Source organism: Cyphellophora attinorum, assembly GCF_001299255.1.
Source record: "Cyphellophora attinorum strain CBS 131958 chromosome Unknown Contig3, whole genome shotgun sequence".
Lineage (NCBI taxonomy): Eukaryota > Fungi > Ascomycota > Eurotiomycetes > Chaetothyriales > Cyphellophoraceae > Cyphellophora > Cyphellophora attinorum.
In genome coordinates this window covers 553,335-580,807 of record NW_017253231.1, presented here as the reverse complement: position 1 = coordinate 580,807, position 27,473 = coordinate 553,335, and the positions used below count along the sequence as shown (strand labels likewise).

Here is a 27,473-nt window from a genome sequence, read left to right as displayed (position 1 = left end):
TCAGCAAAACATGAAGACATCTAGCGATTCATTCGACAGTGCTGGTGATAGTGAAGCCCTTCTGGGGGCCGAGGCTACGGGCACACGGCGGCCAAAGACTGCTGGCATCAGCAAATGCAACGCAGCATTGTGGTTATCCGCAACATTCTTAGTAGGTGTGGTGGCAGGACTGAGTGCTGTCTACTTCGTGTCGAAGCCAACATACAATCAATGTGTTGAGTCAACGACACAAGCAAGTAAGTTGATGCCCTTGGCTCCCGAGAACTTGTCACTGATCAGCTGTATTGTAGCACCACTGCTACAAGATCTGACAATAAAATACGACACCATTCCTTTCAATGGGTCGTTCATGCAAGAAGACATCTACCGCAGACCAGCCTCACCGGAAGTCGACGCAGCATGGCAAGCTCTTGGCGTCGACTACAGACCGCTACGCATACCGCCCGAGGACTTCAAAAAGGCTGGCTTGAGTGACAAGCACGTCCAGATCAAGGAGAAATACGGCGGCGGCTACCCAGCCAATGTCGAAGGCCTCCACCATCTGCACTGCCTCAATCTTGTCCGCCAGGCCACGTTCTGGGACATCGATTACTACCGCGCCAAGGGCAAAGGTGCCTTCACCAACAGCGACGAGATCGTCCGCCTCCATGTCTCCCACTGCATCGACATCCTTCGGCAGCAATTGATGTGCCAAGCTGACGTTGGTGTCTTCGGGCAGGTGTGGTACAGAGCAACGCCTGAGGACACGCCGGCAGCATTCGTCGACTTCAACACTGATCATAAGTGCCGCAACTATGATGACATCCGTGAATGGGCGAGAGTCCGTCAGCTGCCAGAGGACGCTCCGGAAGACTTCCTGCAGCCTCCACTGCCGGGTCAGCAAGTCCACGCTGGAGTGCCTTGAAGCTTTGAGCAAATTCTGGTGCTCTACGACACACTAGAAGTGCCCCGGCATACGTGTGGCAAGCCCTGCATCTGTGGCAGCCCAGATGCCATGTCTCTGATGGCCACGGCCAAATCGCTCTATTGCTTGTTCAATGCAGCAGCCGGCTTGAGGGAAGAAATTAAGGTCACGGGCATCATAGCACCATCACCACAGCACGGTCCTCACGACATGCTCCTCACGGCATGATCGCCATGAAGTTATCAACAGAGCTGTGGCACCATGGCAATACCATTACGGCGTCATCGCGTTGGTGCAGTATGAAATCCGGCATCTGTATGGGAGCACGGCATTCATGCCCCTGGAAATTTGCGAAACTTGCTTCGCAGACGGCGTCCGGTGGTCGAACATACGAGGTTGATCCGGTCTGGCAGGTAATTGAAGACCTTGCAGGTCAGCGGGGTCAAGCATGTAAGCGAGAGACGAGATCCGGTATTCACGAAAGGCATTGTGGTGGTCGACTAGCGTATTTGGTGGTTATTCGTTAGGCAGACTTTGAAGGTCCATAGCATTGTACTATGTCGCTGCATGTACGATGAAGCCAAATGTCGTATTCAAGCCTTGTTCCAAGGCCCTGCGAGTCATGCCAATCCTTCTTCAGCCGCGCTCTCGTGTTGGTCTCGTATTGAAACGCAAGGCGTCCTTTTGACACGAGTGAAGAAGACCTGTAGCGCCAAGGAGTCCCCAGAGCTCCGCGGCGTCGGTGGTCCAGGCCTAAGCAGCGACATCAGCATCAGCATAGAGCCCCATATCCTTCCATGGCTCCGTCATCGACAGCACCTTCTTCACACTCTCCCGCACAAACATCGCATCCACCCACTTCTTCGCCTCAGGAAAGTTCCCCTCATCAAATCCCATGTCCTTGAAGACGAGTCTCGCGATCAACTGGTACGGCACAAACGCCAGGTCAGCATAGCTACATTTCCCGCCAACCAACCACTTCCGCCCGACCGCATCTGCCTCCGCCTTGGCGAGGATTCCGTCGAGCACGCCAGTCACTCTCTCTGCTTCCTTGATGAAGCGCTCCACGGCGGCGTCATTGGGAGGCTGCGCGAATTTGGCGAAGTAGAAGCCGTTGCCGTAGTAGGGTCCTTGGCCTGAGACTTGAAAGAAGAGGTACTGCGTGGCGTGCCAGCTTTCCGGCGAGTCTGGTGAGAAGGAGAGCTTGTGGTCGGTGTCGTAAGTCGTTATCAGGTATTGGATGATGGCGCCGGACTCCCAGATGGTGAGATCGTTGTTGTTAGGATCACTGAGGGAGGGCATGCGGCCGTTGGGATTCACTGCGAGGTATGGCGGGTCTTTGACCGTAGCGTGCTGTGCAGGGCGAAGGAGTGGATGTTAGTTGCGGACTCAGTCATCACATCGACGGAGCTCATGGGAGATGCTGCCTGAACTTACGCTGACGGGAACGATCTCATATGGAAGGGACAATTCCTCGAGTACGAATGCCACCTTTGGAGGGTTGGTTGCGGCTAAGCCGTACAGCTTGAGAGGCAGCAGCTTCGTCGTCATGATTATAGATGTCGAATGAAACAAGATGAGGACCGGTCTGGGCAGCACGATGATACACTTACGCTGCTGCCATGGCAAACGTCCTTATGTACCTCGTGACCGATTCTGAAGACCGGCATGATTGACACCGAGTTCTGTGTGTTACATCTGGGACATTAGTCAGGTCCTGAGGACGATGCGTGCACGTTGCGACTTCTTTGAAATTGGACAGCGACGTCAACGCAAAGACAGCACTGTGTGCAACGCGCACGTTTTCGGTTGAAAACTCCTCGGACGAAACATCACCGAGTATGCGGTTCCATTGCCTAATTCGGCCGACGGGGGACTCTGTAGCAGATGTATCATTTTATCACAGCAGCCGAACTTACATGATGTCGAAGAGCAAGCACAGAGTATGTCACCCGGCTAGATGGCGCAATCCGGCAGTTGTCTGCAAGTCTGCGAATAACTTGGTCAGCAATCGGGATGAACTGAGGAATCTTCCGGTGAAGTCAGGTCAGAACATTGTCGGGATGACTTGAGAGCTCGGAGAACAGTCCGACGCGGCAATGATGGGACGTTCTCAAGAGCGCCATATGAAGGTCTCGCAAAGCAGACGAAAAGAATTCCAGGAAGACTTCATGAGTGCAAGACCGGGAAGTCGCGACAGCTTGCCACCATGTCGCGCTATTCCGAATGTGAACTAGCTCACTTTGGCTATATTACCTCCATCAAAGTCCAGAGCAGGGCATCATCATCTGGTTGAGAGGACAAGCGATATCAGTGATGCCCCTAGACATCGACCCAGCAATCCTGAGAGCCCTGCAGACTACCCTCAAGATCGATCAGTCCGCTGCGACTCTCTCGAAACATGGCGGATCAGGATTCGCCGAAACGCTCCGGATATCCACTCCGACGACCTCCATCTTCGTGAAGACAGCGACTTCACCAGGCGCGGCGGTGATGTTCGAAGGGGAGCACGCGTCCTTAAACGCGATCCACGACGCTGTCCCGTCACTGTGTCCAAAGGCCTATGCCTGGGGAAAGCTGGATAAGCGTGATGGCTATTTCCTCGCGACGGAGTTTCTCGATCTCGGCGGACGTCGGCTGACCACAGCATCATCCGGTACTTCTGATGGGAGTGGATTGAGCTTAGCTCAGAAGATGGCGAAGTTGCACTCCACACCAGCGCCTATTCCTGAAGGCTACGATATGCCTATGTTTGGCTTTCCAGTAACGACGTGCTGTGGTGACACTCCACAGGATAACTCGTTCCGGGAGTCGTGGGCAAACTTCTTTGCGGAGAACAGATTGCTGATGATTTTGCAGAGGTCGGAGAAGAATAACGGGAAGGACGCAGAACTGCGGAAGGTTGTGGAACGGACAGCTACGGAGGTGGTGCCGCGACTGCTCGGCGAGGGCCACCTGGGTGGAAAGGAAGGAATTAAGCCTGTTGTAGTACATGGTGATCTGTGGTCCGGCAACAAAGGAAAAGGGTCGTTCGTCGGTCGTGACGGAGCGGGTCCAGACCAGCCCGGGCCTGTTGAGGAGGTCGTATTCGATCCTTCTGCGGTCTATGCCCACAATGAGTATGAGATTGGAATTCAGATGATGTTTGGTGGCTTCGGTAGTGCACACTTCAAGGAGTATCATGAGCTCGTGCCGAAGACTGAACCAGCCGAGGAATACGAGGTGAGCGAGGACGCTGCGGGGGCGGCTTGTGCTGACAAGGAGCAGGACCGAGTCGCGCTGTACGAGAGCTATCATCACCTCAACCACCACAGCATATTTGGAGGTGGGTATAAGAGTGGTGCCATGAACATTCTCAAGCGCTTGATCAAGAAGTATGGGAACACATGAACTACTATGAAATACTTTGAAACTGGACGCTGCCTACATGTTCTGTTTGCTTCTCTAACGGCTGATTGCCTGACATCTGCCTTGGAGCTGCCTCCTCACACCGTGACTATTGCCTGAGCTCTGCACAGCAACTCACAAATTCCTAATCTTAGCCAAAAATTGCTGGACGAGAACGCAAAAAGGAATGAACTCTCCTGTTCAGAATCGATCGTCTTTGCTTTGCTCTGCTCATGATTACACTGAGAACCCATTGTTTACTTAGAAGGCGTGTATGTATCAGATGGCCGGGTTATGTGCAAGATCTTTCATCACCACAGGTTTTATTGTTAGCTTCAAGCACCACATGCAGGAAGAAGACTGCCTTTGATCATCCGGTAATCCCAAAAGCAAACCACGCATTTGTGGCTGACATTTGCGCGGATATTCTGGAGGGTGCATTATTTCACGTTGCTAGGGAAAAGGAAATCTACCTAGATACTGATAAAACTTGGCAAGGCTGTGTGGTTCTTTGCTGCCTTCCGAATCCTAGGATGATAGCCCGCAGTATTAATGCTCACCATAATAATATGCCGCCTATGATAAAACGCCCAAGGAAAAACCTTCTCCAGTTGTGATATGCATGCAATAATGATACCTCACTTCAGCCTACCAGTCAACTCTGTTCACCTGCCCTGCCCTCGTCCATGCCAGAACTCCCTATGCCACCCACTCCGACGGTTGCCGTGCTCGTCGTAGTAGTCGCGAGGCGGCTCGCGAGGAGCTGGCTGCGTGTCAGTGTGCCTCGAAGATGCATGTCCTGGTATCGCGATTAGTCTGACTTCAGACCCACGACTTCCATAAATCACTTACCATTACCTCGCCGCGGCGGAGGGCCCATGCGGCCATGGTTCGGACCAGTAGTGGTAGATGTACTGTCGGTAGAAGTGGTTTGTGCTCCATGGCTCCGGGCCGTAGATTGCGTATTGTCCGTGGAAGTGCTTCCTGCCTGAGTGCTTGGTCCAGTAGAGTAAGTACTCTCGGCGCGTGAGCTCTGTGTTCGAGGGCTTGGGACTCGTGGCGGAAGCCTGTGATAATGGTACATACCAACAACCGCGTGACCACCCGTCGTAGTAGCCTGAGAGGTCAGTGTTCGATTGCTTGAAGACGTAGCGCGTGTACTGTCAGAATACGAGCTTTGTGTACGACCGCCTGCGGTGCTAGCTGGCCCTTGCGAGGATGCCTGTCCGTAAGGATTACCAGCATTCGACTGATATGCATTCGCGTAGGGGCCGACAGCTGGCGTGTTGAACCAATAGCGAGGTTCCTGATACTGATAGCCCGGACCAGTGCGAGGTAGCGGTGGCGAATTCTGATAGTTCGAAGCTGTGGTTGACGCTGTGACGTAGGTCGATGGGTCGCTCGTGCCGGTGGATGCAGATTCGCGACGCGATTCACCCGTAAAGCCCTCACGATATGCGCGATTGGCCTCTCTGGCTTGGTCGAGGACATTGTAAGTAGCTTCACGCCGGCGAGCTTGCTCTCTCTGGTATTCGTTGTACAAGAAATTGCTCCCTCCTCCACCAGCGCGAGCTTTCTCATAAAGCCTACCGGCCTTGAGGTGCTTGTCTATGCCATCCTCGTCACTGTCGGACGATGTTTGTTCGTCGCCGGCTCTAGGCAACGTCCTCGGCCTCCCCTGATTGACCCACCTCCGATAACACGCATTACACAACGTCTTTGAGCCACTAGGACCCGGTCTCCACCGTGAAGTTTCCCGCGTTCCACATTTTTGGCACACGCCTTGGGGTTCGGGCGCATGGCGTCCGTGTCCACGGTTGGTCATTGGGCTAGGCCGACTGGCGGCTGCAGGTACGTTAGCAGTCGCACGCGCGGAACAGCTTTGACCAAAGTAAATCTTACTGGTGGGTGCGTCTTCATGGCGCGATCCTCCCCTGTAGCCCCCACGATACGGCAAGGCAGCGCGGGTAGCTTCTCGGGCTTGGTCGAGAGCCCTGTAGGTAGCTTCACGCCGGCGAGCCTGCTCCCTTCGGTCAGCCTCTTCGTCTCGTGTGTCGGCGTGCCGCTCAGCGCCGTCAGTATCTCGGGCTTCTTCGGAAAGCCTGTAGGTGACTTCTGCGTCTCGTGAGTGGTCGTGCCCAGCGTGTCTGGGCAGAAGACGCCTGCCCATACTTTGGGCGTGCTCCTCATCAAACGGGCCAATCGATTCGACTTCGGAGCTGTCATCGCCATCATCAGATGAGCCTCGTTCGTCCGGAGCGGGGCCTCCATGTCTCTTCGCGCGAGCGGCTCTTCCACGATCGTTCGGCATCGGGGTTCGTGGAACGCACGAAACACCATCCTTTGCACACCTGTCGCAGACCGGTCTCTGTCGCCCACATCGTATTTGTTTGCGGTAGCAGCGCTCACACGGATTGTCCGAGTAACCCTCCTCGCTTGGCCTGCCGAGTCCCTGTTGACCAGACGTTCGCGGGACACATTCAGCACCGGCACGTTCACACCACGCACAAGTTGGCTTCTCTTGTCCACATTTGCCCCCCTTCAGATAGCAGCGCTCGCATCGACCCATGATCTCGGAAGACTCACTGATTCCTCGTCAGAGTAGGTGCGACTGCTCTTGTGGTCGAGTATTGCCTTCGGCCTGGTGGGTCGGAAACAGTTCGGGTGATATGGATCCATCGTGGCCAGTGAGCAGCCCGAAATGGACCTATATAGATCAGCAGCAGCATCATCTACCTTGTCGTCAGCTATGGCCGTCATCAGCACAAACAGAAGACTCCCAACCATGATGGGGATGTGACTCGAGGGAGCGTGCGTCGAATTAGATTCGAAGCGATGCGTAACAAAGAACATTGCTAATGCTTTCTTGTTAGCTGCCACATCAGCGTGTCTGTGATTTCGAAGTCAAACGACGTTGGCCCAGAAATTCCTATTCACTGTTCGGCCACCACAAACCCCCAACCCGCCATCACCATCACAATTCCTGCACCTTAACAACAACCTTCCCCTGCGCCCTCCGACTCACCAACCTCTCCAACGCCTTCTTCGCATCCTCAAACGCCCACACCTTCCCACCCTGATCAATCTGCCCCCTGTGCTTCCCATCCGCAATCGCAGCACTCAACCGCTTCAACACCTCCGGTCCAGCACCCGACGAGTCCACAAACTCCCAGTATCGCGGCGTTCCGCCAAGGACACGTGGCCAGGCGTTGTTTTGAAGCAGGTTTGAGATGTTCTTCAGCAGATTCGTGACAGTCAAGCCATCGCCCATGGGTGAGCCGATTGTCAGGTAGGGTTTGCCTTGGGCGAGGTAGGCGGGTGAGTTGTTGTAGATTGCTTGGCTTTGTCCTGTGCCGACTGTGTCGAGAATGGCGTCGAAGGGCTTGCTGCTGTATTGCTGTTTCAGGTATGTAGGCAGGTCGGCATGTTGTGTATAGTCGATGACTTCGTCCGCGCCGAAGGTCTTGACGAGGTCGGTGTTCTTGGCGGAGCAGGTAGTGACGATCGTGCCTTCGGGGCCGACGAGCTCGCGCACGGCCTGCAGGACCGAGAGCCCGGCACCGCCACTGCCACCATTGACAAAGACACGGTCGCCGGTCTTCAGCCCGGACTTGCTTGCCATGAAGAACCCAGTCACGCCGACTGTGCCTAGACCAGCGGCTTCAGCGAAGGAAATGTTGCTTGGCTTGGCCACGACTTCGTCTCTCGAGGCGATGACATACTCTGCTATTGCGCCGCGACCCTGCTTGATGTGGTGACCGCCTTGTAGCACGCCGAAGACGTCGTCGCCAACGCTGACATGGTTGATGGATTTGCCAACGCCAACAATTCGACCTGAGAAATCGGTTTCGAGGACTGAGGGCTTTGTCCGGACGAATGAAGGCACGACCCAGGCGAGAAGCGAGCTGAAGAGATTCAGTGAGGCGTGCGAGACTTTCACGAGGACTTCATCGTCCTTTAATGATAACACTTCTGGGGTGGGGACTGTGGTGAGTTCAAGGGTGGTGAGAGGGTGACCTCGCCGAGAAAATGTCCAGGCTTTCATTTCGGTGGTTGGATCTTGCTGATTGAAATGATGAAAGTTGTTGTGTCTGTTATCGGAATGGTAGCTGATCTGTGGATAGTTTGTCTGATCTGGATGATATGATGAGTAGTGGTGAGGATGTTGATGGAGACTCCATGTATCAGGAAGCACTCTTCAGGTCATATTTATACAACGCCCACCGCGCCAGCAGCGTGGTAGAATTAGGCTATGCATCATGGTCTGAGAGCCGCTAAGGGAGTGCGGGATATTCGCCACCACCCCAACCTCCCAGAGCACTAGCATGTGCTGCAGCAAGCACCGTCGGGGCTCTTCGACAGGGAACCTGCAGGCGCGACATCTTCGAGTATTGTCAATGCCAATGAGCAGTCGGCGTTGAGATTTGGGGTCCGAAGTAACGCTTATCTAAAGCGCATCCCCGCCTGTTGCGAGTGCTGAATAATGGCGCGATAGCTCGGCTTCAGCAGTCGCCGAGCTGGCACGTGATTGTCTTGGCGTTGGTTGTCGTATGTAAGTGCAAGCAAACAGATCGTACTTCGTGATTCCCACGACGTACCTAAGTATGACTTCCCTTTGGCTTTCGACTGCGACCCAGTCTCGAGTTGTGTCGGCACGAGCATGGACAAGCGCTCCGATTATTTTGACGACCGAGCATGACCTCAAGGTGAGTCGGCGACACGCGACTGCGACCGAAGCCGTCTTGCGCGTTCACCCCGGAAAGCAACAATTTCAGACCACAGACGGATGCCATCTTGATCGTTGGTGATCGGAAGCCATAAGAATCCCAACATCGCATCTCTAAATGCTTTCCAGCTGATGATCTCGAGGCGCTCCAAGTATTCGTCCAACATAGTGAGGGCCCACGTGCTACTTCCGGTCCCAGGCTCAACCACAATGCCCGTCAGGCACAAAGCCCACAGCACTAGGTACTGTCTTGCTGTTGGGCATGTGGCTCTTCCGACTGCCTCAGTTATCACAGATCTAATGCGGAAGACAAGTGCCCGGAATGGAGCATGGCCAACCGGAAACACACAGAGGAAGCTGTACACCAAGCTAGCCAGATGGCAGAGCCTGATGAGTGGTGATGTGCTTTCTGGAGTGTCATGTATGTGCATGAGGCTCATGAGTCTGTGCTGAATCATGTTTCGCTGGTCAGCCATCACGTCGAGCGTTGGCGCGGTGCGTTTGCCGGCCACGTAGTCGTCGGCTTGCAGGGAATACAATACCAGATTCTCGAGTGACTTGCTGACCTCAGTAAGAATCTTGCTTGGGTTGGTCTGTTGATGAGCAAGTGCTTCAGTGAATGCAGTGCCCATTGACTTCAGCGGGTGATCTGGTCGACGGCCCTCCGCGAGACTATTCCATAAGTAATCAGGATCCAGGAATGGAACGAAGTCAGAACGAGGAACACGCAATAGGCCAGAAGAGACCGTTGTGTCGCCGCTAATCAGACAGTCAGCTCGATCAAAGTGGGCGTAATGGAGAGTCTCGAGGGAAGCACTCACTAGCAGTAGCTCTGGGCAATGCCGGGGGCACGGATCGCTTTGACACCGCCGCGAAGCTCGATCATCCTCTCCAGCCCCTTTCGATGCTCGTTGCCAGCATCGACATGCCCACCACCAAGTCGAAGTGCCCTCAGGTCGTTCAACGGCCCTTGGTGAACATCCGGCCGAGTATTTCTTCGAGAAGCGCTCGGTGCTGCTGCTCCGTTCTTCGCGAAGAGGTCGAGCGGGTGGGTTGACACGAAGTAGAGGTACATCACGGCCAATATCATCGAGTCGCTGCATGCCACCTCTGCATCTTGACTCAACTTGTCATTGATCTGCCGGATTGCTTGTGAGTATAGGTGGATCATCTGTGCGGAGGCCTTCGCTACGCCAGTCTGCGGCGATGGCAGCTGCCAGACGCGGAAGACGAGCATTTGGCTGTAAAAGACTTCCTTCGCTGTGACGATCTGGTGCATTCGTTCGTTGACAAAGTCCTCGGATGGCATTAGTTGTTTCCAGACCTCATTTACTTATTCACGAGTCAGCAGGGCCCGAAGACAGAAGGACTGGAAAAGGTCCTGAAGGAAAAGCTGGAGACGGCCACCTTTCTTGAGCGCGTTCCATAGCCTTTCGGCTGAACACGGAGGTTCCAGCGGGACCAGCGGGAAGATTGGAGGGAGTGCGTTGCGATCCACAGTATCGAACCAGCTGCTAGTTGCTTTGTGAGCGGCAGCCTCGCAATCGTGGATACTGCTTTCGTTGGCGGTGCAAAATGCCATGTTGGATCGTCTGCGACGTTGCGATGTGATGGAGAGCGCCTGCGTTCTGCCCACCTCGGATCTTGCTGCCGCCTCCTCGGCGACATCTCTGTAGTTCGGCCAGCGATGTCGTGATGCATGAGACTTGATGACTCCTCGGGCTTGGATTTTCTCATCGACACTCATGGGGAATCCGCTGACGAAGCGTACAGGTTTGACTGGAGCGGTCGTGTGATCTTGTCCCCTGAGTGATGGTCAGATTTCTTTGTATGTGGCGCATTACATGCCGGTAGCCATCGACTGGGTCGGAGTGTGAACTCACATGATCTCGATTACAATGGAGGTAGCTGGAAAGGCGGTCGGAAATTGAAAGGTAGCTTTCTGTTCGCAAGGCTGGTCTTTGCGATGAATTTGAGATGTTGCTATTAATCCCACCTCACAACGCCCATCAGATTGGAGTGCTATTCATCGCGGAAAAGAAGAAGCCATTCATACGACTCTCTCGATGCGCACCAGCAAGCTTCTCTTATACTCAGGGCGCGGATGCCGTACTGTACATCCCTTTGTGAGATTTTGAGCACTCGGCCAGCTTCTGGGTTCTAGTACGATTGCACCTTCAATTCGACAACCCGCGGCACGTACGTCGTTCATTGAATCTGGACCGACATCCCATGCTATCGTGCGTGGGAAACAAAAGCAGAGTATACCTTCCGCAAAGGGACAGTGTTCGAGACTTGGCGGAGAAAGGCTGCGATCGAGATGACTCAGTACTTCGCAGTACGCGCGAGGCCAACCTTCGCTTATCGCTGCACTGTGCCCTGATACAGTAGAAGTGCTGAGATATTTGCCATCCCATGTTCGAAGAATGTGTGGAAGTGGCGACTGATCCACTGAGGAACAGTAGTGCCCGGCCGTAGTTGCTTGGCTCAGGCGATCGATGCTTATGAAGTGCAAGCAGCCAAGCTCGCTAAACGGGCGTACACAAGCGTGCGTACATAGATACACATAGAGGCGGCCTGAACGGACATGAGATGGTAGAAAAGAGCAATAAATACCTTTCACGGAGGAGAGCCTGGATCTACAGGCTTCGTCGATATCCGTGTCCAGTGGTGCCACGTACTGGAGACGAGAAGTGCGAGACGTCAAGACGTCACGAGAAGTTTCACAGGATCTGTCGATACTGTGCGAATGTCGGCAAATTCTCAACCGCCATGTCGTGAACCGAGTCACCGGAGCTGCTTAGGTAAGGTGTACAGGAACCATGATTGTCATTCATACATTGAGCATCAGGGTGGGAGGGCAATCGCATTTGTACTCACGCAATCCAGAACGACGATGTCGCATGCTTCAGTATTGATCAGTCATTGCCGACAAGTGCGGGACTGGACCTGCCATGAGGTGTTTCCGGGAGGAGAACTCCTCAGAAATGACGCCATTGGCAGGCACGACTTGGCGCGTTGTGTTGCACTTGCCCCAGGACATTCGGGCTCCCTACCTGTTATGGACGACAAGTAACTGCCAAATCAAGCCACAGCTGCGGGTTTCGCGTGCTGAGATATGGTGTACTTGCAAGCACGGTGCAAGAGCTAATTGCAGGTGGTCAACGTCACTGTATGAACTCCTCAATCAAAGCGTGAATCAAATATAAATGCTAGCAACCCGGACCCGACACGACCGAAGCACTTTCACGCAAGTAAAGCCCAAGCATCAATCCGCGAACCGCTTGGGACGATCGAGCAGACCATAGCCAATCTCTACAAGCGAATCGGCAGACCATATCAGAAATTCGTCTACTACACACAGCGCCGCAAATAATGGCAACACGACCTCACGTCCTCCTCCTAGGCGGGCATGGCAAAGTATCCCTGTTCTTGACTCCCTTACTTCTCGCCAAGTCCTACGCCGTCACGTCAGTGATCCGCAATCCATCACAGCAGGACGAGATTCTGGCACTCGGCAAAAACCAACCCGGCAAGATCGATGTCCTTATTGAGTCGCTTGACGATGTCAAAGAGGCGTCTCAGGCCCAGAAGGTGATTGACCGCGTCAAGCCGAATTATGTGGTCTGGTCGGCTGGTGCAGGTGGTAAGGGTGGCAAGGAGCGGACGAACGCTGTTGATTGCGTTGCTGCGAAGACGGTATGTCACGATCTGCTGCAGAATCTGATTTTTAGATCCGGGAGCCAATTGAAGCTCGTGCCACTACAGCTGACTAACATGATCGGGCCAGTATATCTCCGCCGCAATCGCAACCCCCACAGTAACAAAATTCCTCATGGTCAGCTACATCGCCTCCCGCCGCGGCTACCCCTCCTGGTGGAGCCCCGACGACCGCGCCGCCGCCGACAAAGTCAACACCGAGATCCTCCCGGCCTACTACCAAGCCAAGGTTGCTGCAGATGAGCATTTGGCTGCGTTGGCGCACAAGCGTGGGAAGGGTTTTCAGGCGATCAATCTGAGGCCGGGGACGTTGAAGGACGGGCCAGCTACCGGGAAGGTGAACTTGGGTAAGCTGCGTCCAATTATGCTCGGCGTGAATTGGGGACGTGATTTGTGCTGACACTCTCGCAGGCAAAACCTCCGCCCGAGGAGACGTGACTCGTGAAGACGTAGCGCGTGTCGCGGCAGCACTGCTTGAGCGGGACAATGTCAGTGGCTGGTACGACTTGCTGCAGGGCGAGGAGGAGATCGAGCCCGCCATCGATAGACTGGCAAAGGAAGGGTGGGATGCGATGCAGGACGGCGAAGATTTGGACCGAATATATGCTCTTGCGAACTAAGCTAGGCTGACTCAAGCCAGCAAAAAGTGCAAGGTCAAGCCATATCATATGGAAATGTTCCACCCGCAGTCTACCTGAGCTCACGTCCATGGTCCCGAGCCAGCACCCGATAAGGGCCGCCGCTCAAGGCACGCCCCTCCCACCCCGACTAGCCTTGGCCATCTCACTCTGCGCCGTATCATCCGCATACCGCTGATACAACGGCAAGTAATGCTCCCGCTCACTCATCGTCCCCTTGACACTCTCCCTCTTGCTCACCGCATCCGCCCAAACCCTCCACCTTCCCCACAACTCCTCATCCTCTCCACCCTTCCCTTCCTCCGGCATCCCCAACCCACCCTCCTTGAAATGGTCAAACACCCACAACCGCAATGCCCAGGGCGCCATGACGACATCGCCCATCCCGAATTCCTTGCCCGCGAAATACGGTCCCGTTGGGTCGGCGTCTTTGATCCACGTTAACAAATGGCCCAGAAACTCCTTCCGGGCGTCCTCTAGACTGTATGCCTTATCCGGCGTGTGCTGCAAGAACCGATGATACGCAGGGATGATGCGCGATGTGACAAAGTCGATGCTCACGCGCAGCTTGGCTTTGGTGTAGGCGTCCGATGGGTAGAGGGGGGCTTTGTCCGGGAAGGTGTCGTCGAGGTAGTCGCAGATGATGTTGGATTCGATTAGGGGTTCCTCGCCGGAGGGTGTTGGGCAGCCGAGGGTTGGGACTAGGCCGCGGGGGTTGAGGGCGAGGAACGAAGGCTCCTTGTGGTAAGGGTTGATTTCCTTGTAGCGGTAGGGGATTTTCCTTCACGGGATGTTGGTGAGATGGCTGTCTTGGGAGTGATGGCATGGCATGTCAATGACTTACTTCTCCTCGAGCACGATCCAGGCACGTTGGACGAATGGCTGCAGTTGGTCAGTGAATGTAGGCGCAGAATAGCAGGGCGATGCTTACGCAAAACCATCCGCTGTACAGAACATGCTCTGCCTGGGCGTTTTCGTGGGCCTTAACAACGTGCGACGCGAGCCCAGTCGCAGATGGGTAGATATCGGCATCTGGCATGCCCATCTTCAGGGTCCTGGATGGTGGAACAGGGTACGGCTCGACAAGGTGTTTCTTTGTGCCACTTTGTGTTGCTTCAATGGATAGGTATCACAGAAATATGGCTGACAAAATCGGTGGAGATATGGTGAAGCACTCGTGGGAAAAGGAAACCGACCCGCCTACGCGAGGAGTGACGCCATCAGTACCTTTGCGGGGATCCCCATCTTCGAAGGTGGGGTGGACTTCGACTTCCAGCGTACAACGGGCCTCTAAAGAGATGGCTGTAGACAGCGCACTGTTTGCGAATGCGAGGCAACCGACTCCAATGGTAGTGATGCGGCGTATGAAAAGTAATGGCTGCCAACATGTCATAAGTGTATGAACGCAGGCTGAGCCGGTCTCATCTCCTTAGCCGACGGCAACCCAAGTTTTCCACAGCATCTGGCCCATTGTGGTCGCTGAGCAATGGAGACACTAGCCGGTCGTGGTCGGAGCAGCGTCCGCGTCAGACGACGAGCTGAGTGGTATGGTGGTGACGGTGCTGCTGATCGTTGACACCAACCCAGCTGTGGACGTTGCAGTCGTTGCTACGGAGCTTGCCTCAGGGGTGACAGTCAGGGTCTGCACCACAGTCTGAACGTCATCAGAAGTTGGCCGCACATAGTATGTTCCGTCTGAGCCCAGAGCAGTCGTGTAGTAGAAAATAGTCGTTGTGAAGGTGACAGGGGTGAGGTACAAGGTCTGCGTAGTAGTCCTGAACGCAGTAGCAGTTGGCGAAGAAGTTATTATGATGGTTCCGCCGGACAATGTCGAAGTTCCAGTCGTGTAAGCCACATCCGTATCAGTTGAGGTGACGGTTGTGATTGTGTAAGTGCGGGTTAAAGTGTTGGTCTCAGTACCAGCTGGGGAAGATGTTGGAATGACAGTCCCGCCTGAGAGTGTCTGATCGAAGGTCACATATAACGCAATATACTCAGTCGAGGTAATGGTGGTTATGGTCATGGTCTGTAGGGTAGTTTCGGTAGCGCTCGCGTCTGATGATGGGCTGAATGGCGTTGTGGTGACGGCGCTGCTGTTTGCTGGCTCGGGAACATACACGATGTACAGATCGAGCGTTTGAGTGTTTGGGGAGCCTCCTGGTCCAAGATATACCACATATCCATCGCTTGAATCGTCGTAGACCACAGAAGTTGAAACAGGAGCCTGAGATTGAACGGCTGCTGAACAGATCAGCTGGCCATCGCTTGACACCGAGCACACACTCTCTATGTAATTCGACCTGGATGGGTTGAAAGCTGCCGCATTAGCAGCCTGAGTACTAGGTGAGAACAACATTTGCCATCCAGGCCCATCATTCCCGAGGTACCCTTGCACCATAAGCGTGAGATTACTGCTCGCGGTAAGCAGTGAACTGTTCTGAGTGTCATGCAGGACAAATTGCTGGGCTGCCTGCTGAGTTTCGGACAGTACAAGAACTTGATACCCGCTGTAATTCGCTAGCTTGACGTAATAGCCTCCCGCATAGCTAGGAGCGTATAGCCAGAATGCACCAGGTGCTTCCGGAGTCGGCAGGGGAATGCTGGGAGTTGTGACTGAGCTGATGGAAGATATTGTTGCAGTCGACGAACTTGTAGTGTCGCCACTGCCTCGGCTGGTCTCAGTAGAAGTGATGTTCCCGGCAGTCCCAACGTCCTGCGTCGGTACAATGTGAACCTCTTGTGCCTGCCGACCAAGTCCCGGTGCCCCAATGAACATCGATTGAGAATTTGGCAGGAGTTGCATCTGTGAAACATCTGATCCGAGCTCATACAATGCGCATGCGAGAAGTTGGCCGTCCGTTATTGTGCAATTTGGTTCCACGTAGAATGAAACGTTGGCTAGATTTGAGTATTCCGGCGCGGAAGCAACGAAAGCGATCTCTGCAGATCTCACATCTGGGTGGAACTCCCACTGAAACAAGTCAGATAGCGGGATGCCAGCGGCGCCATAGATCTGTAACTCAGTATTGACTATTAGTCGCAGACTAAGGCTGGATGTGACGAGGTTCTGCCCACTAAGGACAAAGGCCTGTGGACGGAGATTCAATGATCCAGCTGTGGATGCATCAAGAAACTGCAGTCCTGTGACCCGGTCCAGATATATCAAGTCCAGCGTGCTGTCGTACGCGCGTTTACGAACGCCACCTGATGCAGGCAATGCTGAGGGTTGAAGGAAGAAGGTTGTAGCTGTAGATGTACTAGTCTCTGACAAAGATGTCATGCTGGTGCTGCTCAAGTCAAGGCCTGACAAAGTGGGTCCTACAGTGTTGCTTGTAGCACTAGAGTCAGACGAACTCGAAGCGCCGCCATTGCCTGTTAGACTTGGACTCGCTGAGATCGCTCCAGAGCTGCTTTGAGCATCACTGCTCGACCCCGTCACGGTGGAAACAGTGCCAGACAGAGATGAGCCTGTCAGACTTGGACTCGGTGCGGTCGCCACGGGGTTGCTTGGTTGAGCATTGGTCGACCCAGTCGCGAAAGAAACAGTTGCAGACAGAGTTGAGCCAACGCTACTGCCTGTGAGACTTGGACTTGCTGAAATCAGTCCAGAGCTGCTTTGAGCATCACCGCTCGACCCTGTCACAGTGGGAACGGTAGCAGACAGAGCCGAGCCACCGACAATGCCTGTTAGACTTGAACTCGATGAGGTCGCACCAGGACTGCTTGGGCCAATATTGCTCGACCCAGTCGCCAAAGAAACAATACCAGACAGAGTCGAGCTACCGCTATTGCTTGTTAGACTTGAGCTCGCTGAGATCGCTCCAGAGCTGCTGCTTGACGAGCCAGAAGCAGAAGTACTCGTACGAATAACGCTTCCTGGATCAGTAGTCGGACTTGCGACCCCACTAGCTGGAACAGATGGGCTTGTGCTAGTTGAAGCACCTCCACCTACGCTTGAAGAGGAAGTCGAATCGTCAGCAGTTGTCGATGCTGAAATAGTTGGGGCTGGTGTAGCTGATATAGCACTTGAGCCACCACCTTCATTGCTTAGCAAATTTGCACTCGAAACCCGTGTTTCGGATGCACCACTCGATGTGCCAGAAGAAGACCTGCTTATGCTGCTGACGCTACCTGGGTCGACCGTTGAACGGGCGACCTCGCCAATGGCATCAGAGGAAATGTTGCCAGCTGTGTTACCTGCGACGCTTGAAGAAGAACTTGAAACGATAGCAATTGTGGATGCTGACGTAGTGGCTGCTGGTGTGGCGGACACTGAATCCGAGCCACCGCCCGGATTGCTTTGCACGTTTGAATCCGATATCGATGCATTCAACGCATTGCTCGACGAGGCAGAAGCAGGCCTGCCTGCGCCGCCAGCACTGTCTAGGTTGAACGTTGGACTAGCGACCTCATTGACAGCGTCAGATGAAAGGGCGCTGGCTGTGACGCCTCCACCAACGCCCAAAAAGGAACTTGAAGCCATAAAAGCTGTGGGTGTTGCAGCACTAGAGGTTGATGTAGCTGATATCAATTCAGGGCCATCACCTCCACTAATTCGTGCAATCGAACTCAACGTGAGCATCCCCGGCGCAGTGCTTGATGAGTCTGGAGTGAGTCGGCGTAGACTGCTGACACTACTGGGCCCTACAACTGACCCGAAACCCTCGCTGGTGCTATTGGACGATCCGATGTCAACGAAGATGCCGCTGTTAGCGGGTGAAGTGAAAGTTGACTCGATGGTCGCCGTAGTCATCGAGACACTGGAGGGCAGTATGGCTGTTGTAGACGCCAAACCATCGTCAGTATTGGTGGAGTGATCTGTCGACGTCGATGAAATCGGCAGGTTGCCGATCGTTGTTGCTAAAGCATTGTTGAGGCCTGCTGACACAGAAGAAGACGCAGCGGCCGACGACACAGATCCGACAGTTCTGGACAGAGCTGCATCAAGACCTGAAGCTGTTGTTGTAACCACAGAGGTTATGACCACAACCGTAGGAGCATTAGTCACCTGTATGGACACGCCGTCGCCAATGTTAACAACAGTATTAGAAGGAAGATACCCGCTATAGACCACTGTCTGGACGTACACAGTGACAGTCTCGACTGGAGCTGGGCAAGTCGATATACTGATACTTGTCAGCTGACGTCGATGATGTAGGTGGCGGTGGCTCGCAGCAGCTGTCGTAAGAAGCTGATCAGACCTGCCAGGACAGGAAATCGGCGGTACATGGTCCAGAGCTTGATGCCAGACATCTTGCAAGGTCCCGGTCTTTTGTCGCTGACAGCTATTGACAGCTGTCCAAAGACTACTGACAGCCATGATGTGGGACATTGTTCTTTTGACAGTCCCAGGTCCTTCTGTCGCCACGCTAGGGGTTGGTGTGCAGAATGGAGGGCAAAGTATAATTGTACCGCACATATGTGAGCGTGGCACGAATTCTTGATAGAACTCTATGCCACGGCAAGGGTTGCGGATGTCTCCATCCAGACCTGGTCAACTTGTGGTTTAGCCTGAAACTCACTGGGCAGGCCAAGACTACGCAGGTTTTCGACGTCAGAATGTATTCCGATTTCATGTTCGTCATCTTGTTGGAGAACGAGTAGTTCGTGTGTCTATCTGATCAAGTTGTAAATCTGAGGAGTCGAATACAACTCCTATGCGCGACGGCAAGATATATGCCCCCGACTACCTGTCCGCGCTAACTACTATGGGACTAGCGCCGGATACTGCTATCCGGTGCTCAAGGCGTCAAATCCGCGACACGTGAACCCAGGGCGGACTTTGTTCAAGGTACAGTATATCGCATCATTCCACAATATCGACCATTGACCTCCACCAGCACCCAATACATAGAAGTGAGCACTCAGTCTAGCTGCCCAAGCAATTTCATCCTATGTCTCTTGGTTCTTTCACCACCATCCATCTCTGCCATCACTGTGTTACAGCAGCTCAACGTCTGAATACACCAGCCATCCCTCCTAATTCCCACGTGAAGCCCGCCGAGTCTTCTCATTCTCCCTGCCGCGATTCATTTGTCGGTTCTGGACACGTCTATTGGTGCAGCGAACACAGGGGCCCACGAGGTCGATGCCACGATTGATGACATTGCAGCCTGAGACGGAGCGTTTGTGGACCGGGTGCTTGGGCCGATACTGGCAGGAACGGCGGCGGAGACCCATGGAGATTCTGCAGCTGCAGCATTGGGTCTGAACGCGGCACATGTTGGTGAGTGTTGTGTTTGTTGTGGTTGCAGGGTTTAGTGGAAAGCGTAGGATTGATTGCTGATGGCCTCGGTCAAGGTGAGTGAAGTGTTGTTGTGTTGACTGGCGAGGAGATGTGTTGATGGCTGGGAGGAGTGGTAGCTATTGGAAGCTGTTGAGTGTTTTGAATCTTGCAGCTCATGGCGGTGGAAGGACGATTGCTATATACCACTCGAGCCATGACCCAGGCGCCTCCTGCAGGTTGTTGGATGGCTCTACGACACCGGCATGGAAAGACACGATTCTTTGTGCCCTGCCTGAGACCTGCCCGAGACCTGCCTGAGCCTCCAGATCCGGTCCTTAGTTCATCGGCTTCTTCCTCGTTGAGCGTCCTTCGGAAAAAACAGCATGAAGGAATATGTCTCTGCAGTCCTTTGTCTTCAGACTGGATCCTTGTTCGGGCTGTCTCGGCACAGGTCTCTCGGTGACATAGTGCTCTACCCATTGGAGCTCTCTCAGCAATGTCTCGACACAGGTGTCTTGGTTCGAAAGTTGCACAACGTGGTCGGGATGTCCATTACAAGTCAACCACGTCTCAGTTCCATGATTCGGGGACTCAAGACACATTAATCAAGCGAACCTGCAACAAAGTCATCGGGCACCGTGGATCCTGCGTCGCTTTGTCTTCCTTCTGAGACCTTTCGATTCAGTCTCGGCCATTTTTCACAAAAATCTGTTGATAGGCGTTATCATGTATGCTCCAAATTCCCTCCTGGCTTGATCCGATGCCAGCGACAAAACATTCCGTCCTCGGAATTGTTGCACCTGTTGTAGTGTGACAGACACTGCATGTACTGATCGGATGTGGAAATCAAGGAACCTCAGTGATGCTGCAACGACAAGGAAGCGTGACAGGTCTCGCATGGAAGTATTGTACTACACCAACGCCTGCTCAATGAGACCAGAGTCGCTCAAGTCAATCATCACCTACCTACCTTTTCCAAAGCGTAATCAGTACTGCAGCAACTTCTGCCCCTTCCCACCACCGCCGCCTCCACTCCCCTGACTATCCCGCGCATACGCACAATACCGATCCTTAATCGCCACAACCTCATACGTGCCCTCATCACTCGCCCTCACCCGTTTGCTGAACTCCGAACTCGTGTCGTGGCGCGTCTCGAGCACTTTGGCTCTACTGCCCGCGCCTTTCCCTTTCACTCCGACGTTCTCTGAGCGCGTGTAGGTGAACTCGAACGGCGGAGTGCCAGTGAACTCGAACAGTATCTCCACCTCGCCGCCCTCGTGGATATCGCTGACGAGTGTACGTCCGTGACTGATCTTGACTGAGGGGTACGGGTGGATGAATTTCGTGATGTCTTTCCTTGCGCGACAGGACTTCCCAGGACTGGAGCCCCGGCCCATCGCGCTGTCCGACACGCCCGTGATGGTGAACTCGCCTGGACTTTCAGCGATGCGACGGAACTCGCTGCCACTGGAGATCTTGGCCTTTCGCTCTTTCTTGTTAAAGTTGTAGAAGACCTCAAAGGGGGCTTGGCCTGACAGGCTGAATGAGACATGCTCACCGACGCAATAGTCCGTTTGGGACTCGAGCGGAATGATTGTAGGCGGTGAGGAGACGGCGATGCGTACGGCGCTCGAGTCCGACTCCAAGAAGTTCTGGCAATTGTGGGCGTCCTTGATGCCCCGGATCTGCACGTTGTGGCTGCCGATGTCCAGACTGGAGCGGCTGAGGGGCCAGGCGTAGCTGGTGGAGGTGATGTCTCGCACGCGGATGATTTCGGGTTTGGTAGAAACGCCGTGGTGAAGTATCGCGATTTCGAGGGAGAATGGTGGAGTGCCGGTCAAGGTGATAGGAATGGACTCTGTTTCAGGGTTGGTCGTGTCGAAGGATGGGTCGTCTTTGCAGTAGCCGTATGTTTTGCCCGGGCTGGTGAATTTTGCGGTGGGGAGGCCGTGAATGTGCTGTTTCACAGCGATGTCGTGGAAGTGGCGACTGTTGTGAGTGTAGCGGTCGTCACTGAGCTCGTTGAAGGTGTAAGTGTATTCACCGGCTTTGCTGGTATCGAGATTGATGGTTGCTACGCCTCCAGCGACGGATAGTGGTTTGTTGCTGATGGCGGAGGCGCCACGCGCAGGCTCGTATTTCTGAGAGTACTTGAGTCTGAAGGGCGGGTTCCCGGTCAATGCTATTGAGAGGCTGGAATCGTCGCTTGGCAGACTGGCGGTTTGCGGTAAGCATTTGCTCGCTCTTCATGGACGCTTTCATCGGAAATTTTTACGCTCGGTCGTGGAATAGTTGTTACCGTTAAGGTGTTGGCTTTCACGTTGACCACGCCCGGGCATTGATCCTGAACCGACATGATCTCGTAGGTGCCGGGTCGATTGACGTGAAAGATGTCGTTTGGGTGTTTGAACGTCTGCTCAGTCGCACGCGAGCCATCATCGAGGTTCTTGATTTGTACAGTCCAGGGCGCGTTGCCTCGCAGCCGTAGCGGTAGACTGACAGTCTTGCCTTCAAGAGCACGGACTATGCGCTTTCCGTCGATATCACCAAAGGCTGCTTGTGGTTGTTCGGGACGGACACGAATGCTGCGTTGCTCCTGTAGAGTGGTTTTGCACTTCAATCGATCTTCGACACCAGTCAGTACGATTGTGTAGTCTCCTCCTTCTGGCTGTTCCGGCATCTCGACGAAGTTGAAGTCCTCTTCCGAGTGTTTGCTGTGCTTCTTCCGCTTGCCGTTGTGGACGATCTCGTATTCTAGGTCCCAAGGACCTTCTCCTGAGAATCGCACTGGTAACGATGCAGTCTCTCCGAAGCAGATCTCCTGTAGCTTCTTGCCGTCTGCAAAAGCGGCAGTCGATGGAGGTTTGATGTCTTGCTTAAAGTGCATTTCCTGCTCTCTGTTGAGCTCTTTGAGGGAGACATCAGAGTAGACGTCATCCCCGACTCCAAGGAAGCGATAGGCATAGGAACCAGCAGCCTTCTCTTTGAATTCGATCTGACCACGGAGACTGTCAAAGGTCTGCACTTTGGGCGTCACTTTGCCGTTGTGTTCGACGCTGTACCGTACTTTGAACGGCGGTGTGCCCGTAAAGTCGAGGTTGACTGTCATACCAATCGGATTTCCTGCACATTTGTCGAACAGATTCTCAACATTGAGAGCGACCGCAGGCTTAGGCGGATTGTACAATGGGCAAGATGATGGCTCGACGACTTCACCGAGACAGAACTGAGACTCAATGGAATCGAGGCTGTATCTGCCGGCACGACTTATCCGCGGTCGACTGGCCTCCTTTCCATTCGAGAGCTCATGCACGATGTCCTCGATTATAGGGACATCACCGTCAGTCTCCGGCGTGAAGGTGTACTTCAATTTCATTGGCCAATCTGATGCGGGATACTGTCCGATGGGTCGGATTCGAACTGGCAGCGCAACATTGTCCTCTTTCGCAACTCGAAGAGGCTTTTCACTGTTGCAGTTCACCAGATCAAGGATTGGCCGTTGATGGACAGTCAGTGAGCTTGCACGTCTGGCCTTGACCATGTCCTTCTCACTGGTTGTATCATAGACAACGGTATTGCCCAGTCCGTCCTCAACGTCCTCGACGACGTACGTCCAGGTTCCATTCTGGTTCAGTATCTCGTTGATGTCGAAAGAGACGCTGGCCGATTGTATGCGGCCCATCGGTGGCCGCGAGGGGTCCGAGGTGGTGGCAACGGTCCCATCGGAGGTCAGGCCATCCTGTAGCTGAGGTGCTTGGATGCTCTGCACGATCGAGCTGAATTGTTCTCGGTTGATTCTCTTGCTGTACTTGACCCTGAAAGGGGGCACCCCATTGACACCGATAGAGGTCTTACTGAAGTCGTTGGTACAACCATGTTCGGCACTGCTCGTAACGAGTGCTTTAGGGCAGTCTACCACGGCAATGTCGTGACTCCTCCGTCTGACCTCCAATTTGGATTCGTCGATGACTCTTTCCAGTCGGTAAAGACCAGTCTTGTTGACACGATATCGCAAGAGCCGAGGGGTACTTGAGTCTGTCTTCGGGTGACCTTTGTCCGCTTCCTTCTTCAGTGCCCTGGCTTGCTTGTTCCCAATCTCGATGTGCTCGTCGACACCGCCGGCCAAATCGTATCGCATGAGATCGATCAATATGGGCGATGTTTGGTTGATCTGAAGAGGTAGATCCACATATGGAGTGTTTGTATCAATGCAGAATGACAGCTTCTCTGGATTGAGGATAGCAGAGCCTTCTGGGAGGATGTGAATGATCTGCCGCCCCAGTATGATGGAAGAATTCTGCAGGATATTGGCTGGCTTGACCATTTGCTCGGAAATGGAGAGCTCTCGGTCGTAGAACACCTTTGTCAGGCTACCTAGCCAGAAGAGTATTGGTATTGGTATCTTGAACATAAGGAAAGCATTCGCAATCGTATGAAAAATCCATAGCACAGTCGATGTCGTTATCGAGAACTCCAGCCATGGTATTTGAAGCCAGCTCAGCACAATGAAGAAAGCAGCGTCGAAGCCTGACCACTGCAAGAAGTACCAACTCGAATCCAAATCGCTAGTAATATAGTATGCATTGTACAATCGCCATGCCCATAGCAAGATGTATGCTGAGACTATGTAGAATCGTTGGGTAGGCGCATCGACAACATCGAAGGGTATCAATCGCTCTTCTGGCTTCTTCGAGTGCGCTGCTAGCACCCGTATTGGCTTCGCCAGCGGCGATGAAGCGAGTAGTGAAGAACTCGTCCGGTCATGATTTGATGCTCTTCGATGGCGTGGATCAGGTTTGGGCGTATTCGGGAAGGCTGACCGCAGTCGTGGAGTCCCGTTCATGGCGACATCTGTCGGAGACCAAGTATGAAGCAACGCGCTCCTGAAATGAGGCGGAGACTGCTATTTGGGAGATGTCGAGACTTGAATGCGCTCGGCCTGTCTAGAGAACGCGTAAACTTTGAAGGTCGCGACCCAAAAGACCGGAAAGCTTGGCATATGTCACCAACTCAATGGGGGGTGGTCCTAGGCAGTTCCAGGCGGTCTCCGGGGTGACCCAGGACTTTGTTCAAGTGATTTGCCTTGTTGTTGCCTTTTCTTATTCTCTCCAGGTGCATGTCTACTGCGTACACATTTGAACTGTTTGACGCTCTCAGCCTGATCTAGTGGATGCCTTACGCTGCATTTGATGCACAAGGCTTGCGACAATGTGTCACCTGAGAAGTCGCGTTTCTACAGCTGCCTTGCTGCTAGTCCTTCCTTATTGACACGCTAACAAGCTCTTGCTTTTCCATGTCTTCATTTTCTCCCATGGAACTCTTGCGTCCGTACTATTGAAGCAGACTGTGAGCTGCTCGTGCAGTACGCACAGATTCATGAGCATCTGTCAATTATCTGCCACGAGCACAATATGCTCTCCAGCGACACAATCGCCCAGTCCTCCGATCTCTCCTGGCCCCCATCCACTGATTCGGCCAACAAGCGCAGCCAGTCACCAGAATCGTCGCAACCTGAAGTGCCCGACAACTGGCGCGGATGGGCCGAGTTAGAGAATGATCCAGTGAGTGGCAATCCTGAAAACAACGAATCGCACTCCTGACACTCTAGCAGGCCATATTCTCAACTCTCCTTCGCGAATGGGGTGTGCCTGGGGTTGAAGTGCAGGAGATCATCGAACTGGACGATCTGCTGACGAGATCATCGGACGACGTCTATGGACTGATTTTGTTGGCGAGGTGGGTAGCTCCTGAGGAGAACGCTGACGTCGACGTACCCGCCGACCTATGGTTTGCAAATCAAGTCTCGAGCTACTCATGCGCATCGGTTGCCATTATGAACATCATCAACAACAGACGAGACCTCAATCTTGGCAGCAGCTTGAATGAATTCCGACAGAAGACCAAAGACATGACGCCAAAGGACAGGGGGACCGCTCTGGACTCGTTCGACTTTGTGCGTAATGCACACAACTCATTCGCAACAGAGATAGACAAGCTCAATGTAGAGCATTTACTTAAAGACGAGGTAGCCAAGTGGGAGCGCAAGGTCAAGGCAGAGAATAAGACTAACAATGGTCATCGCCACAAGCGAAGACGGGTGACCTTTGGCAAAAAGAAGACAATCACAGCGGATGATTACGAAGAAGAGAATGGGTTCCACTTTGTGGCGTACGCTCCTTGCCGTGGCACGCTATGGAAGATGGATGGCTTGGAAGTACTTCCGAGGAAGCTGAAGGAAGCTGAAAATGAGAGCTGGCTATGGGTAGCGGCGGCCGACCTCCAAAATCAGATGCAAGTAGCTCAAGCATCTGGCTTTGAGTTCTCCTTGATGTCTCTGGTTAAGAAGCAGGACAACCTTGGCGATCTGTCGGAGATCGAAAACATGCGACGTACTCGCGAAGACTGGGGACCATTCATTGCGCACATGGTCAATTTGCATGCGGAAAAAGGCGACATTAAAGAATTGATGAAGTGAAGCGAATTGTGCAAACAAGGTCTGCACGACATTAGGGAGGCATTTTCGCGAAACTGGGGGACAACCGCTTGTTCATGGTTCGGCCAGAAACGCCCCGAAGTCCGCATGGAATCATGTGTCAACTCAGACTTTCAATATTCAATCAAGTTTGGACATTCTGGACAGGGCCTTTACGATCCTAAGGTGTCCATTGTGCTTCAATGCAAGGTTGGCATGGCGTATGGCCTATTCAACGAATTCCATGTTGCTGCTGGAAGGTCGCATCATGTACGACATACGAATGTTCTTCGAGACCTATGAGGTCCTCTTCTGCGGCGCGTGCTGTCGAATATTGCTCCTAACGTCATCATCTCCTCCAGCATCCTGTTCACGACGCTTCAAGACATCCTCAGGACCTTCTCCCGGGGCACCTTGGTCGAAATCCTCAGCCTTCGTTAACTTGCCCGTACCTTTCTGGAAGTCGCCACCTTGCTCAGGAGGGATCGTCCGGCCTGTGACCGTAGATCCATACTCTTCGCGGTCATTAGCAGCTACTCCAATGATGGTCGGTGGAAACCTTTCGGACTTACCTGCCGTGCTTCCTGGGAACTTGTTGGTGACTGACTGGTCGATGCCCGATTCCTCTGTCGAAGTACTTCCTCCGCCAACGGTCTTGCCACCAAATCCTGTCCCTTCTTGAACACCGGAGTTGTGTTTCGGATCGTTGAGGTCTTGCTCAGCGCGAGCGGCGATATCTAACAGGTCTTGTCCTTCGTATTCTTTCGACATTGCGGCGGTGTAGCTTCAGTTCAGTCGAGGTGTCTCTAGTCGGTCAACAGAAAGATACCACTGCAATTCACAAATTTTGTAATTCTGGAACCACTGACATGACATCACGTACAAATGGCGTCACCATGATGTAACGGAGAAGGTATCCGACGAGTGTACAGAGCATCTGGAATATCTGGAACCACGAACAAAGGTTGAAAATTCTCAAGTAGGCATGCACTGTCATGCTCGCCGCGCAACAGACGAGGGGTGGATTCATGCTTCGTCGAAACTTGGGCGCCGCTGGCGTCTTGGCGTCAGCAGCATGTGGACGAAATTCTGTCCTGATGTGCGAACCCAGCGCCGTGCGTGCCGGCTGGGTGGGAAGGAGTACGACCAAAGCAGTCAGGTGTTGTCGAGTAAGCAGGACGAGATGCGGTAGTCTGATGATACTGCACTCAGGTCCTCGGCGTTTGAGGACGCCTTTTTAAGGCATCCAGGTTTGAAAAAGCACCGCCCTCCAGTGGATGGAAAGAGAAGTATACTCGTGCTTCCATGGGCGTTAAGAATCCGTCTAGAATGGTACCTGAATGGAAGTCGCCAGAGGAATGAATGATGTGATGCTGATGGTACCAGCTGGCAAGTGATTT

At 53.6% G+C, this 27,473-nt stretch overlaps 12 protein-coding genes across 12 annotated transcripts; 5 read left to right on the top strand and 7 right to left on the bottom strand.

Annotated features, from left to right (window-relative positions):
• Positions 1-10: 10 nt before the first annotated feature.
• Positions 11-904, top strand: AB675_8476 (uncharacterized protein; the record flags this gene model as incomplete). The annotated part of the gene is made up of 2 exons (XM_018148924.1): positions 11-236; positions 291-904. The coding sequence occupies 2 exons, from the start codon at positions 11-13 to the stop codon at positions 902-904; spliced, it is 840 nt and encodes a 279-aa protein (XP_018004663.1).
• A 753-nt stretch (positions 905-1,657) lies between these two features.
• On the bottom strand, positions 1,658-2,455 carry AB675_8475 (Glutathione S-transferase 2; the record flags this gene model as incomplete). The annotated part of the gene is made up of 2 exons (XM_018148923.1): positions 1,658-2,257; positions 2,342-2,455. 2 exons carry the CDS (start codon positions 2,453-2,455, stop codon positions 1,658-1,660), a joined length of 714 nt encoding a protein of 237 aa, XP_018004591.1.
• A 765-nt stretch (positions 2,456-3,220) lies between these two features.
• AB675_8474 (Ketosamine-3-kinase) lies at positions 3,221-4,294 on the top strand (the record flags this gene model as incomplete). The annotated part of the gene is made up of 1 exon (XM_018148922.1): positions 3,221-4,294. The coding sequence occupies one exon, from the start codon at positions 3,221-3,223 to the stop codon at positions 4,292-4,294; it is 1,074 nt and encodes a 357-aa protein (XP_018004483.1).
• An 851-nt stretch (positions 4,295-5,145) lies between these two features.
• Positions 5,146-6,602, bottom strand: AB675_8473 (uncharacterized protein; the record flags this gene model as incomplete). Its single annotated transcript, XM_018148921.1, has 4 exons — positions 5,146-5,408; positions 5,453-6,136; positions 6,194-6,406; positions 6,464-6,602. The coding sequence occupies 4 exons, from the start codon at positions 6,600-6,602 to the stop codon at positions 5,146-5,148; spliced, it is 1,299 nt and encodes a 432-aa protein (XP_018004493.1).
• Positions 6,603-7,265: 663 nt separating this feature from the next.
• On the bottom strand, positions 7,266-10,599 carry AB675_8472 (Zinc-type alcohol dehydrogenase-like protein; the record flags this gene model as incomplete). The annotated part of the gene is made up of 4 exons (XM_018148920.1): positions 7,266-8,425; positions 9,076-9,776; positions 9,839-10,349; positions 10,425-10,599. The coding sequence occupies 4 exons, from the start codon at positions 10,597-10,599 to the stop codon at positions 7,266-7,268; spliced, it is 2,547 nt and encodes an 848-aa protein (XP_018004359.1).
• A 1,793-nt stretch (positions 10,600-12,392) lies between these two features.
• Positions 12,393-13,357, top strand: AB675_8471 (uncharacterized protein; the record flags this gene model as incomplete). The annotated part of the gene is made up of 3 exons (XM_018148919.1): positions 12,393-12,716; positions 12,808-13,084; positions 13,149-13,357. The coding sequence occupies 3 exons, from the start codon at positions 12,393-12,395 to the stop codon at positions 13,355-13,357; spliced, it is 810 nt and encodes a 269-aa protein (XP_018004294.1).
• A 123-nt stretch (positions 13,358-13,480) lies between these two features.
• AB675_8470 (Glutathione S-transferase omega-1) lies at positions 13,481-14,420 on the bottom strand (the record flags this gene model as incomplete). Its single annotated transcript, XM_018148918.1, has 3 exons — positions 13,481-14,156; positions 14,220-14,257; positions 14,307-14,420. 3 exons carry the CDS (start codon positions 14,418-14,420, stop codon positions 13,481-13,483), a joined length of 828 nt encoding a protein of 275 aa, XP_018004217.1.
• Positions 14,421-14,870: 450 nt separating this feature from the next.
• Positions 14,871-16,655, bottom strand: AB675_8469 (uncharacterized protein; the record flags this gene model as incomplete). The annotated part of the gene is made up of 1 exon (XM_018148917.1): positions 14,871-16,655. The coding sequence occupies one exon, from the start codon at positions 16,653-16,655 to the stop codon at positions 14,871-14,873; it is 1,785 nt and encodes a 594-aa protein (XP_018004567.1).
• Positions 16,656-17,055: 400 nt separating this feature from the next.
• Positions 17,056-18,192, top strand: AB675_8468 (uncharacterized protein; the record flags this gene model as incomplete). Its single annotated transcript, XM_018148916.1, has 1 exon — positions 17,056-18,192. The coding sequence occupies one exon, from the start codon at positions 17,056-17,058 to the stop codon at positions 18,190-18,192; it is 1,137 nt and encodes a 378-aa protein (XP_018004337.1).
• Positions 18,193-20,587: 2,395 nt separating this feature from the next.
• On the bottom strand, positions 20,588-24,444 carry AB675_8467 (Nucleoporin; the record flags this gene model as incomplete). Its single annotated transcript, XM_018148915.1, has 2 exons — positions 20,588-21,815; positions 21,956-24,444. The coding sequence occupies 2 exons, from the start codon at positions 24,442-24,444 to the stop codon at positions 20,588-20,590; spliced, it is 3,717 nt and encodes a 1,238-aa protein (XP_018004496.1).
• Positions 24,445-25,012: 568 nt separating this feature from the next.
• On the top strand, positions 25,013-26,076 carry AB675_8466 (Ubiquitin carboxyl-terminal hydrolase isozyme L5; the record flags this gene model as incomplete). Its single annotated transcript, XM_018148914.1, has 2 exons — positions 25,013-25,162; positions 25,213-26,076. The coding sequence occupies 2 exons, from the start codon at positions 25,013-25,015 to the stop codon at positions 26,074-26,076; spliced, it is 1,014 nt and encodes a 337-aa protein (XP_018004569.1).
• Positions 26,077-26,370: 294 nt separating this feature from the next.
• Positions 26,371-26,844, bottom strand: AB675_8465 (uncharacterized protein; the record flags this gene model as incomplete). The annotated part of the gene is made up of 2 exons (XM_018148913.1): positions 26,371-26,588; positions 26,646-26,844. The coding sequence occupies 2 exons, from the start codon at positions 26,842-26,844 to the stop codon at positions 26,371-26,373; spliced, it is 417 nt and encodes a 138-aa protein (XP_018004639.1).
• Between the last annotated feature and the right edge of the window lie 629 nt (positions 26,845-27,473).